Source organism: Taudactylus pleione, unplaced genomic scaffold, assembly GCF_031769625.1.
Source record: "Taudactylus pleione unplaced genomic scaffold, aTauple2 ptg000005l, whole genome shotgun sequence".
In the NCBI taxonomy this organism is placed as follows: Eukaryota; Metazoa; Chordata; class Amphibia; order Anura; family Myobatrachidae; genus Taudactylus; species Taudactylus pleione.
The window spans coordinates 16,854,049-16,866,360 of NW_028284408.1; the positions used below are offsets into that span (position 1 = coordinate 16,854,049).

Genomic DNA, 12,312 nt, shown 5'->3' on the forward strand with positions numbered 1-12,312 from the left:
ATAGAAATTAGTTTTTTTTACAGAATGGCACATGCCTCTATATTTCAGTGGACTATTATACATCAATACATTGAAAGTAAACTACAGTTAAAACAGTATATATTCCAACAACTGATGAACAAACAGCTGCAGTTAAAGCAAAGCTATCTTATTCCTTGCACTGCCATTTATTCTACCCTGTAAGGATGAATAGACATTTGTCTTGATAGTTTGTTGTAAAATATTATTTAATTCATGTATGTTTTTTTCTTCCCTCCAGCCAAATTATAAAGATTATCCCATTTACCTGGCAAAATTTAAGCAATGTCTTTCTAAAGCTATGCACCTTATGAAGACTTACACTGTGAACATACTACAGAACCTCACCAACCAACTCATGAAACGGGTAGGTTACAGAAGGACAACCTGCGTGGAGCGGTCTACTCCTTATTCCAGGAAACAAAAGTAACTTAATGGCAGAGATGGTTAAGATACTAGAAATTAGAGATGACCGGTTCAGTTTTGCTGGAAACTGAACACACCTAAACTTAATGTTGGGGTTCCGTGTCACTGCTCAGATCACTTTGTTCTACTCTGAATCTCCAGGGTCCCGGCTCTGGTCTGCTCACAAGTTCGGAACTCTGATCTAAAAACCAGATCTTGCGCATTTTAGATTGCAATTAAATCCCTCCCTCGTGATTTCAGGTGCTGTAAGGTGATCAAAATTCACTGGAAATGACAGGAAATTAATGTTATTGATGTTAATAATGCTATAGGAGCAAAAATAGGTCCAAGTCATATGATTTTAACAGATTTTTTATAAATTTTTGAAAGAAAGCCAAAACCGAACCAAAACACTTGAGGGTGGTTTTGCCAAACACGACGTTGACTTAATACCAAAACACAGAGGTATGCGCACATCTCTATTAGAAATGAGATCTCCAATCATTATACGCAGTAAATTGTGTATCGTGACATCTTTACCCTTCAATAATTTCCATTATTCATCCCACCCAAAAGAAGGGTGATTGGTGGGGGGACACAACAGTGGGCTTGATGGGGGAACCCAAGCACACACAAGTTGCTAGGAAAAGTTTAATTAATGGAGTAAGCTAAGAAGAAATAAGAGGGTCATGGGAGCATAGTATTTATACATTAACCATAAAAGTTCCCATTCTAAAGAAAATTTGTGGCTTCGGGGTTGTAGTTTTTATTGGCTCATCCACTTCGGAATGCCCAGATGTTCTTTTTCTAGAGTTATTGTAGCTGTCTCCTTTTCAGGAATCGAGATGTCACTAGGTATCACCTTGGTAACAGATTGTTCACCCAATCACTTGAATCAAAGCCATTGGCAGCTTTGTTCTATTTGTGATGTACAATTGGTGCAGAAGGGTTTAGTATAGGGATGTGCAGGCTCGGATAGGTTCGAGTTTGCACGCTGAGTTCGGATTTTTCCCTCCAAAAAAACGGAACTCAGAAAGAGGCAAAACGTCATCTTGCATGGACAAACATCATCATTCCTGGACTTTTGTCCAGGAATGATGATGTTTGTCCATGCAAGATGACGTTTTGCCTCGTTCTGAGTTCCGTTTTTTTGGAGGGAAAAATCCGAACTCAGCGTGCAAACTCGAACCTATCCGAGCCTGCACATCGCTAGTTTAGTATATTGTGCCAAATTATATATTGTAAAAATGTTTTAAGGCAAAAAGTAAGAAACTATCCTTAAACTAGATAATGTTTAGCTTTCTTATTTCAAAGCTTGATTTTTATTTTGTCGCATGTAGTTTATATAATAATATACTCCATGTTTCCTTTATCAGCAGGATTCATCGAGCACGCAATATTCTGACAATGCTTTCACACTATTTTATGTCAAATTTAGAGCGGCAGCTCCGAAGGTCAGGGTAAGTATTATGTAGCTTTTCCATATCGTACTTATTCAGTGTCCTAGTTGGGATATATAAAGAAGGCTTATCTCTATACTCTTTGCGCCTGATTCAGAATTTGCTACAATTGTGCTGCAATTATGGGCCTTATTCTGCAGTGCACTGCTGAACGCAGATTTCCGATGGTTGGGAATCTCCGCAGATGCCAGACCCATCATGCGTATGTGCAGTACGGGTCCTGCGTGGTCGCACGCACAGCGGCAGCAGACTGTCAGTGATTGATAGTCGGCAACCGTTTGTGGTCGGAGAGGGGGCCGCGAAGGCTTTCACTTCCCAAAACTGAGGCGTGTAGCTGCCATTGGGGGTGGAGGGAAGAGGCCAGGATCTCCGTTGGCTGATGGAGATTTCCTAGCCTCTTTGTTGTATCTGCGACAGCCGATGGTATCGCAGATTAGCCAATGCTGCGTCCTTGGATAAGTAATGCATGGAGGAGGCCTGACTCTGCCTGCTGCATTATCATATTACAGCTATTGCAGCTGCTAACATGTTAGCAGCTACAATAACACTTGCAACTTCAGCTGAATCACCCCCTATGTGCGAAAATATGCTAATGACTGCTAACAGACTCCCAGCCTGAAATAGTGTGTGACGGACTGAGCAAATGTTGCTACACCCACTTCCCCTATCTGTGTTCTGTGCAGATCCTCCAGGGGTTGAAAACACACCAGTATCAACATCAGATGCATAACGACTCCTCGAGTAAGTCGTGGGCTGTGCAGATTCCCGGTCAACTTTCTTTCTAAAAATGGCCTCTGAGACTGTGGTTTTATCACGATCGCAGGCACACACTTAGAACTCCCATAACACGCCCACGGACCGGCCTTTTGCGAACACTTTTGGTCACCTCCCCGACTCCACCCATGGATCACAGTGGTCTTCTCAGGGCCTTGCGATGACGGAGACACTGAGAATGCCGTGTAGAGCTACAGCTCACCTGTGCACAGTGAGTCTTTCCTCTGCGTTTCGCGCATGCGCAGTAGCAAACAATTGCTCAACTGCGTGAAAGTCGTCATAGTGTACAGCTCTGTTTTAGGCCCTTTATATGTTGTAGTATGGCAAACTTCTGACTGCAATGGAGACATGTGTCTGTTCTAATATATTATAACAACGTAGTACTGATTTTATATTCCACTAATTAAGATAATTCTTGGTTTCTATAGACACTAATTGAACAAATGGAGCAGCGATCTGAGAAGATACCTGAGTGAGTTTTGTGATTAATACAGAACTTTATTTCTCAACCTAAAGACCTTTTTTGCAGCACTTTGTGCCCCCAGTATTACATACTATCCTCCTGTGACCTCGATTAGCAAAAAATGCACTAAAATGTATGTTTCAAGCTGTACAGAGATGTATGCCAAGGTTTTCTACCTACTGGACTATAGACACTTATCCTTCTACACTAGAAATCACAAGCCTACTTCTTTACAGACTTCCGTCTCTACTTCATCCAGAGTAATGCAGACCTTGCTTTAATATCACATAGCTGCACCCCGTATAAACTTCAGCATCACTGCCTGGAAATCTGTACATAGTCCGAAGAACTGCATACTCTACAACGTGCATTGGGCAGGTGACTACTGTATCGCACAGGGAACCAAGATTCATGCTATTCCTTACAGTGTGATAACATATTTTCTCTTTCCTCAAGGCTGGGGGACACTGGACCATGGGGTTGTAGGTGGGGAGGTGTGGATTTGGCACTAAACCCTGAAATCTATAACACCTCCCCTCTGCAACCCCTGACTTCAGTGTAAGTTTAGTGCCTGTGGAGAGAGGCATGTTCTTTTTCAAGGCTGCGCTGCAACCCTGTTTAGTATAGGTTTTTTACTTTATTTGTAAATTAAATTTTTTGTTTGTATGTTAGGTGCTGTGCGCTGCTTATAGCAGCGCACAGCCAGAGTGTAAGCGGTAAGGAGAGCCGTATCAAAGGGGGATGGCGCTGAGAGCTTCACCTGCTCCACACACTCCGGTCTCTGAGAGACCGTCTGGGCCCGGGGATAGAGCGCTGCTGTACCTGGTAGAGGTGCAGGCAGTCAGTGTGGTCCTGGATGGCGGGCGCCATCTTGCCGGGTTTCTTGTCGGCGGCTCCTGTGGGGATAGCGCCGACTACAGTCCACCCGTGGTGTGCGCTGGTTAGTCCAAGTGCTTTCACCACAGAGGGGAGTAGCACTTGGGAGAAGCCTTGGGGCTTGCTCAGTATAGCGGGGGGAGGAGCCAGGGCTGCTGGTTCCCCCCACTCTCCAGCAGCAGAATGGAGACTCCAGGAAGCTGCGTGGGCTGTTCCTGTCTTTATAGTGGGACAAGCCTGGCCATCATGGAGGGAGTACAGAGAAATCTCAAGCTCCTTTCCCTCTGCGGGGTGCAGCTAAGTATTTTACAGTCATTGTAAAATCTTTTCTGTGCCAGTTTGGGAGTTTTTGCAGGGAAAGTGCTGTCTGCCCCTCGCCCATCCGTCTGGCTGGGCATGAAGTTACTGGGTACGATGGTCTCTACCTTTGACACCATCCAGTACGGCCGCTTCCATCGACTGATTCTCCAGTAGGAGATTCTCTGGAATTGGACAGGCTGCTCGGACGACTTCTCCTCTTAGTTGCTGGTTCTGTCAGACAGCACTCGTCAGTCACTTCGCTGGTGGCTGATTACCGATCACCTTCTCCAGGGTTGGTCTCTGGTTACTCCTAACTGGGTCATTGTCACCACAGACGCAAGTCTCAGCAGTTGGGGAGCGGTGTTGGAGAATCTCCAGGGGACCTGGTCGTCATCGGAGATAGGTTTTTCGATAAATGTGCTGGAGCTCCGGGCCATTTATCTGCCCCTGTGCGGGTCACAGGCCCTCCTGGCCGGCCGGCCAGTGAAGATCCAATCAGACAACGCAACGGCGGTGGCGTATGTAACCACCAGAGGAACCAAAAGCGCGCTTGCCATGGCAGAGGAAAATCTCATTCTCACTTGGGCGGAGATGTTTGTCCCGGCAATTTCAGCGGTCTTCATACCGGGGGTAGAGAATTGGGAGGCAGACTACCTCAGCAGGACCACTTTCCTACCAGGGGAGTGGTCTCTCCACCCGGAGGTTTTCCAGCAGTTGGTCCAGAGGTGGGGGCTGCCGGAGGTGGACCTGATGGGGTCTCGCCACAATTGCGAGGTCCCTCAATTTTGTGCGAGGTCCAGAGATCCTTTGGCATTCGCAGTGGATGCCATGACAGTTCCCTGGAACTTTTGACTGGCCTACATCTTTCATACAATTCCCATGTTACCAAGAATACTCTGTCGAGTCAGGGAGCAGCAGGTTTCATTCATCCTAGTGGCTCCAAACTGGCCGCGCCGGTCGTGGTTTGCCACGGTCCTCAAGCTAGCCGCAGGTCCAGGTTGGCGCTTTCTGCTGCGACCAGATCTTCTTCTGCAGGGGCCATTCTGTCACGAGGACCTACCTCAGTTGGCTTTAACGGCCTGGTTGTTGAGACCGAGCTTTTAAATGCTAAGGGTTTTTCCCCTTCAGTCATCAGGACCATGCTTCGGGCGCGGAAGCAGGTTTCTGCGCAGAACTACCACAGGGTTTGGAAAACGTATATTATGTGGTGTGAGCGGCGCGGAGTGCATACTGCCCAGTTCGGCCTTGCAAGGCTTTTAGTGTTTCTGCAGGGTGGTTTGGAAGCCGGCTTATGGCTTCAATCTTTGAAGGTACAGATTTCGGCTCTGTCCATTTCTTAGAGGTGCAGACTTTTTTACAGGGGGTCTTGCGAGTTCAGCCGCCAGTAGCGTCATGGTATTTGCCCCTGGTTCTGTCTGCTCTTAAGCAGGCTCCATTTGAGGCTTTGGAATCCGTGGACCTTCGGTTCCTCGCATGGAAATTGTTTTTTCTTATGGCCATTGCCTCGGCTCGGCGGGTCTCTGAGTTGGGGGCCTTGTCTTGCAAACCACCTTTTCTTGTTTTCCATGATGACAGGCTGTTCTCAGAATGGTGTCTTCTTTTCACCCGAAAGTGGTTTCATCTTTCCACTTGAACCAGGAAATAGTTTTTCCTGTTTTCTCACATTCACAGTCTTCAGGGGACCAGGGTGATCTGTCATTGTATGATGTCGTCTGGGCCCTGCGAATTTACTTAGACAGAACTTCGGACTCTCTATTAGTCCTCTACGACGCCCACAAACGTAGCTGGCGAGCCACGAACCAGACCATGCTCCGCTCAGTGAACTCAAAGGCTTATTCTGATGCGGGGCGCCCGGCACCAGCCAAGGTATCGGCTCATTCCACTCTGGCCGTGGCGGCCTCCTGGGCGGCACGTCACGGGGCCTCAGCTGAACAAGTTTGTCGCGCAGCTGCCTGGTCCTCTGTCCACACGTTTGCGCGGTTCTACAGGTTTCATGTTTTTGCCTCCGGTGAAAAGAGGATTTTTGATACTTACCATTGAATCCTTTTCTCTGAGTCAGGCTGGGGGACACTACAATATCTCCCTCACGCTCAGTCGTATTGAGTATGAGTTATGATTTGGGTCCTAATTGACCGTCAGTTTCATTATTTTTCGGTGTGACCGTGTCATTAAGTATTGCTTCTCCTTACCAGGCACTTTTTAAGTTGTACTGAAGTCAGGGGTTGCAGAGGGGAGGAGTTATAGATTTCAGTATTTAGTGCCAAATCCACACTTTCCCACCTACAACCCCATGGTCCTGTGTCCCCCAGCCTGACTCAGAGAAAAGTATTCAACGGTAAGTACCAAAAATCCTCTTATGCGGGCTGTGAATGACTGTCTTTAGGGGATACCGGACATGCTTTATTATGGTCAGATCTGTTTGTTTGAATTTAAGGGGCAGCAGTCTCTCTTTGTTCTATGTGAAGTATTCAGTTTAATGTTGTTAAAAAAAATATATATATTTCCTTTTTTCTTTTGTCATTATTGGACTAAATGACTAATCCACATATTGCAAGATGCACCACCAGTGACCTGTCTTTTTATTATTTATTAGATATCAGCTGCTACTTGGTGAGATACATCACTGCTACCTAGAGCAGCGGGAGAACTTGCTCAGCCCCAGTATCACCAGCACAATAACTGATCTAACCAACCAGAACAACCGGGATCATTGTGCCTTGGTAAGTGTATAATGTGACTAACCAAACACACACTTCAAATAAAGGGACTGCTTCACAGTTCAACACAGGTCTATTTTGCGGATGGCTCTTGCAGTGTTTCAAATTCTGCATTCTCTAATGCCAAGTGATTGCATCTATGGGCAATTTAGAGCCATAAACATCTCTGTCACAATTCCACTTTTGCCCGAATGGCCATAACTGGGTGGTAATGGTGCATTTGCAAGCAGGATAAGTTTAGTGAGGGCATGTAGACAGAATTGTGGGTTATGCAGGGCTTTGCAGTCTTGTAACTACACCAGTTTTGCAGATGCAACTTTTGCAACAGGGAGAGGCTGGTGCAAATGCCCACTGGTAATGGTATTTAACCAAGTGCTTGGATTTAAGTGGTACAGTCCCGATAGATGCGTGCAACTATACATACGGTCAAATAGCCGCTTTTAGTTCCGTACACCAGCTCTATGGTTAGAACTTATTGGGCAGCTGCTGTTACATCTCAAAGAAGTTACTGCATTCTGTAAACACCATGGGCCAAATGTAATAGGGTGAGAGTTTAGAAAATGTGAGTTTTCTCACACTTTTTAAATTCGGCCAATGTAATAGAGTCCGAGAACAAAGCAACAGAGCAAACTTTCATGTTTTTCAGACTCAAAAAAACTGTCATGATTTAAACTCTCATCCAGATATTTTGCCATTTTGAAGATAAAACTCGAAAATGTGAGAGTTTACTGCTAAACGAATTTTTTCTAAACTCTCACTCTATTGCATTTGGCCCCATGTTTCAAAAATTTACTGGGTTAAAATGTGCATTTATTTTGTTCTAGGTGCGGAGTGGCTGTGCATTTATGGTACATGTATGTCAAGATGAACACCAGCTATATAATGAATTTTTTTCCAAACCAACTGTTAAATTAAGGTAAGTGTGGGCTCTGTCTGGTGTCACTCCCCATTGGACAGACTTTCTCCTTCATCCACTAGGGGACACTGGAGCTTCATGACGGTGAGGTATAGACAGTGGGTTGAGTAGAGCCTGGTTCTTAAAGAATCTAAAAGTGTGACTGATTCCTCCCCCTCTTTGCCCCATCAGCTCCATTTTCTAGAATGTCCCCGAGAGAGCCGGTGCACGTGGGGCTGTCTCCAGCCCTATTCTTTTATTTAATTTATTATTTAGTGTATTCGAATCTATCAAGAATTGAGGACAGTCAGACTGTTGGCTATGACAGTCTGCCTGCATCGTGGGAGCCCCCAGGGAGGTTACCACCACGGCTACTGCAGCCCGTGTCCGGTCACTCTATGGAGGGGTCCCTACAGAAGAATCCACAGACTCAACGGGGCCCGCCACAGTTGAAACCGGCTCGTGTCTGGTCCCCCATTTCCCCCTCCCTACCCAGAACTCTAGCCGCAGGAGCAACAGTGAATATGCACACCTCTCACGATTAGCAGGAGAGGTGTATTGTTATAGCTGGACTAGTGACAGGCAGGTTTCTGCACTGTCACTCATAGGGTCCTTGAGTATCAGCGCTGCTGTCAATTTGCCCTGCCGGTGCTTGCATGAGAGAAGCGCCGGTGCCGGCTTCTTCGGGGGCACATGTCTCAGCTGCAGCGCTCATCAGCGGGGCTGTTAGACTGCCGCACCGGTGGTTACATGAGAGAAGCGCCGACTTTCTTGTGGGCTCATGTCCTCTGTTACAGCCGAAGCGCGGCTGTCTCACTGGCGCGCCGGTGCTTACATGAGAGAGGCTTCCTCGGGGGCACCTATTTAAGTGCACCGGTGCCTGATTAGAGGCGCCGGCTTCTATAGAAGAAGACATGTACGCTCTCCTAATGAGAGCTGTTTAACGCTGGGGGAGACTCCGGCATCTTCGTGGAAGGGGCGGAGCTTCCTGCTGGATGCCATATTTCAGAGAGCTATGCGCCGCCTCCTCCTCCTCCTTCACTACCTTAGCGGGTTTGGCACGCTCTGCTCACAAGGAGCGGCGCCATTTATGCTATATGGCAGGGATGGGGAACCTCAGGCCCGAGGGCCATATAAGGCCCCCAGAATCATTTGGTGTGGCCCTCAGAGCTTTTTTCTACTAGCCTCATCTGGCTAGCAGGGTGCCTAGAATGGTGTCTAAATCTAGACGCCTGTCATTTTACCGATGTTGGGAGACCGGCGCCCAGCATCCCGATCGAAGTGATCCCGAGCGCGGACAGCCGCGGTTTGGGGGTCAGTGGGTGTTAGGTTGAGGGCTCCCGCGGGGGGACTTAGGGTTTGGCTAGGGAGAGGGAGGGTTAGGCACCCCCGGGGGGGCTTAGGGTTAGGCACCCCCCCCCCCCCCCGCGCCCCCCCGGGGGACTTAGTTTTAGGCGGCGGGGGAAGGGGGGATTAGGATTAGGCACTGGGGGGAAGGTTAGGGTTAGGCACCCCTAAGGAGGGTTAGGGGGGGAGGTTAGGTTAGTAAATACTTACCTGGGGACGATCTGGATATTCACCCATGTCGGGCAGCCGCTGTCATACCGATTCCCAAACTTCTGCTGGCCGAAGTTCTGGTTCTAACTGTACAAAGAAACCAGGGGTTTTACTCAACCTTTTTGTGGTTCCAAAGGCGGATGGGTCGGTCAGACCCATTCTAAATCTGAAATCCTTGAGCCAGTTCCTCTCCTTTCAGAGGTTCAAGATGGAGTCCCTTCATTCTGTGATTGCGGGACTAGAAGCAGGAAATTTTTTGGTGTATGCCTATCTGCATGTTCTGATTTGGGAGCCTCACCAGACTTTCCTCAGATTTGCCATCAGGGAGCCTCAATACCAATTTCAGGCAATGCCGTTCGGTCTCTCGTCAGCTCCTAAAGTATTCACCAAGGTGATGGCCGTAATGGCGGCTCCTCTGCGATCTCGAGTGGTGACGTTTATCCCGTACCTGGACGACTTGCTCATCAAAGTTCCGTCAGCAGAAGTTCTTCTACACGAAGTGTCCCTTACACATCAGATTCTCATACAACACGGCTGGATTGTCAACTTCCAGAAATCTCACTTGAAGCCGTCGCAGAGACTTCAGTTCCTGGGTATGATTCTGGACACAATCCTGCTTCGGATCTTCTGGCCAATGGACAAGGCCATAGTCATCCAGGAGCTGGTTCGCTTGGTGCTCAGAAAAGTGTCTGTGCATCTTTGCATTCGTCTCCTAGGGAAGATGGTGGCCTCCTTCAAGGCCACCCAATTTGGCAGATTTCACTCCAGAACATTTCAATTGGATCTTCTGTCTCAATGGTCGGGGTCCCACCTACAGATGCATCGGCTGGTTTGTCTGTCTCCTCTGACCCGCATATCCTTGCTCTGGTGGCTTCAGACGGACCATCTGTTAGTGGGTTGACGCTTTGTAATTGGACCCTGTTCACTACAAATGGCAGCCTCGGCGAATGCGGAGCTGTGGTCTTGGACAATCACTTCCAGGGGTGTTGGTCGTGGCAGGAATCCCTCTTACCTTATAACGTTCTTGAACTGCGGGCAGTCTACAGGGCCATTGATACAGGCTGCTCCTCTGCTAAAAGGCCTTCTGGTTTGGATATAATCCAACAACGCCACAGCCGTGGCGTACATAAATCTGCAAGGGGGATCCCGCAGTCGCAATGAGAGAGGCCAGCCGCATTGTTCAGTGGGCAGAAAGACACGTTGAGGCCATCTCCTCGGTCTTCATTCCGGGAGTCGATAACTGGCAAGTGGATTACCTCAGTCGTCAGGATCTTCATCCCAGGGAGTGGTCCCTTCATCCCAGGGAGTGGTCCCTTCATCACAGGGAGTGGTCCCTTCATCACAGGGAGTGGTCCCTTCATCACAGGGAGTGGTCCCTTCATCCCAGGGAGTGATCCCTTCATCCCGAGGTCTTCCTTCAACTAGTTCACCGATGTGGGGGAGGTCACAGATAGATCTCATGGCGTCCTGGACAAATCGTCAACTACCCCTTTACTGCTCCAGGACTAGGAATCTGGCAGAGGTGGGAGCAGATGGTTTACTGATTCCTCGGCCATACAGCCTGGTATATCTGTTCCCACCTTTTCCGCTTCTTCCTCGGGTTCTCAACCGGAACAAACGCAAGTCGTCCACAGTCGTCCTAGTGTCTCCAGATTGGCCTCATCGGGTTTGGTGTTCTGATCTCTTACTCCTTCTAGCAGACGAACCTTGGCCTCTTACGCTGCGCTCGGATCTTCTGCAGCAGGGTCCGTTCGTGTACCCGGATTTACATCGGCTTCGTTTGACGGCCATCATGAGAACCCATGGTGTTCCATGGGCGGTCATTCCTACCATGCTTCAAGCTAGGAAGCCAGTGACATTGGCACATTATCATCGCATTTGGAAGGCTTATATCTCCTGGTGTGAAGGCCCGTGGATCTTCCACTTCCTCCTTTCATTTGCCGCGTTGTCGTTTTTTTCTTCAAAAGGGGCTTGACGCTGGTCTGCTAGGATCGCTTAAAGTGCAGGTTTCTGCTCTTTCTATTTTTTTCCAGCATCGCCTAACTCTCATTCCGGTGGTACTGATCTTTTTTCAAGAGATGCTTAGAGTTTAGCCCTCCTTTGTGCCACCCACGGCTCCTTGGGACCTGAACCTCGTCTTATCCTTCCTTCAGTCGTCCACATTTGAGCCTTTTGAAGGAAGTGGATTTGAAATTTTTAACCTGCAAGATGGTCTTTTTATTGGCCCTGGCTTCGGCTAGGCGAGTGTCCGGACTTGGAGCTTTGTCCTACCGTTCCCCTTACTTAACTTTCCACGATGATCGGGCAGAACTGTGTACACAACCTTTTTTTTTTTTTTTGCCTAAGGTGGTCTCGGCCTTTCAACTGAATCAGCCGATTGTGGTGCCGGCCTTATTGGATTCTTCCGGATGTTCTCACTCCCTGGATATTGTACAGGCGCTTCGTATTTATGTGGCCCGTACTGAAGGGCTATGTATACTAAATCGGAGGCTCTGTTTGTCCTTTATGACGCCAAATGGCGTGGCTGGTCTGCGTCTAAACAGACTTTGGCCAGGTGGATTCGTCTGATCATTCATCAGGCATATGTGGCTTCTGCACAGCCTCCGCCTGTATCCATCTCCGTGCATTCTATGCGCTCCGTGGGTACTTCTTGGGCGGCACGTAGAGGTGCCTCAGCTTTGTAGGGCAGCTACTTGGTCTTCGGTACATACTTTTGTACGTTTCTACAGATTTGACACTTTTGTGGCGTCTGCTTCGAGTTTTGGTTGCAGAGTGTTGCAGGTTGTTCAGCACACTTAACCCCCCCCCCCCTTCCCCTCAGGAAGGAAGCTGTGGGATGTCCCCACT

The 12,312-nt window shown here is 48.2% G+C and overlaps 1 protein-coding gene across 2 annotated transcripts in view; it reads left to right on the forward strand.

Moving 5' to 3' along the window:
* The window catches only part of COG3 (component of oligomeric golgi complex 3), an 83,909-nt gene that overhangs the window by 23,713 nt on the left and 47,884 nt on the right, over window positions 1-12,312 (forward strand). Inside the window, exons 7-11 of one of the 2 annotated variants that reach the window (XM_088442827.1) lie at window positions 260-385; window positions 1,800-1,883; window positions 3,086-3,129; window positions 6,890-7,016; window positions 7,838-7,929. In XM_088442827.1, the coding sequence (XP_088298953.1) occupies window positions 260-385; window positions 1,800-1,883; window positions 3,086-3,129; window positions 6,890-7,016; window positions 7,838-7,929 (473 nt within the window). The remainder of the gene's footprint in view (window positions 1-259; window positions 386-1,799; window positions 1,884-3,085; window positions 3,130-6,889; window positions 7,017-7,837; window positions 7,930-12,312) is intronic. The other variant, XM_088442837.1, reaches the window with a different exon arrangement.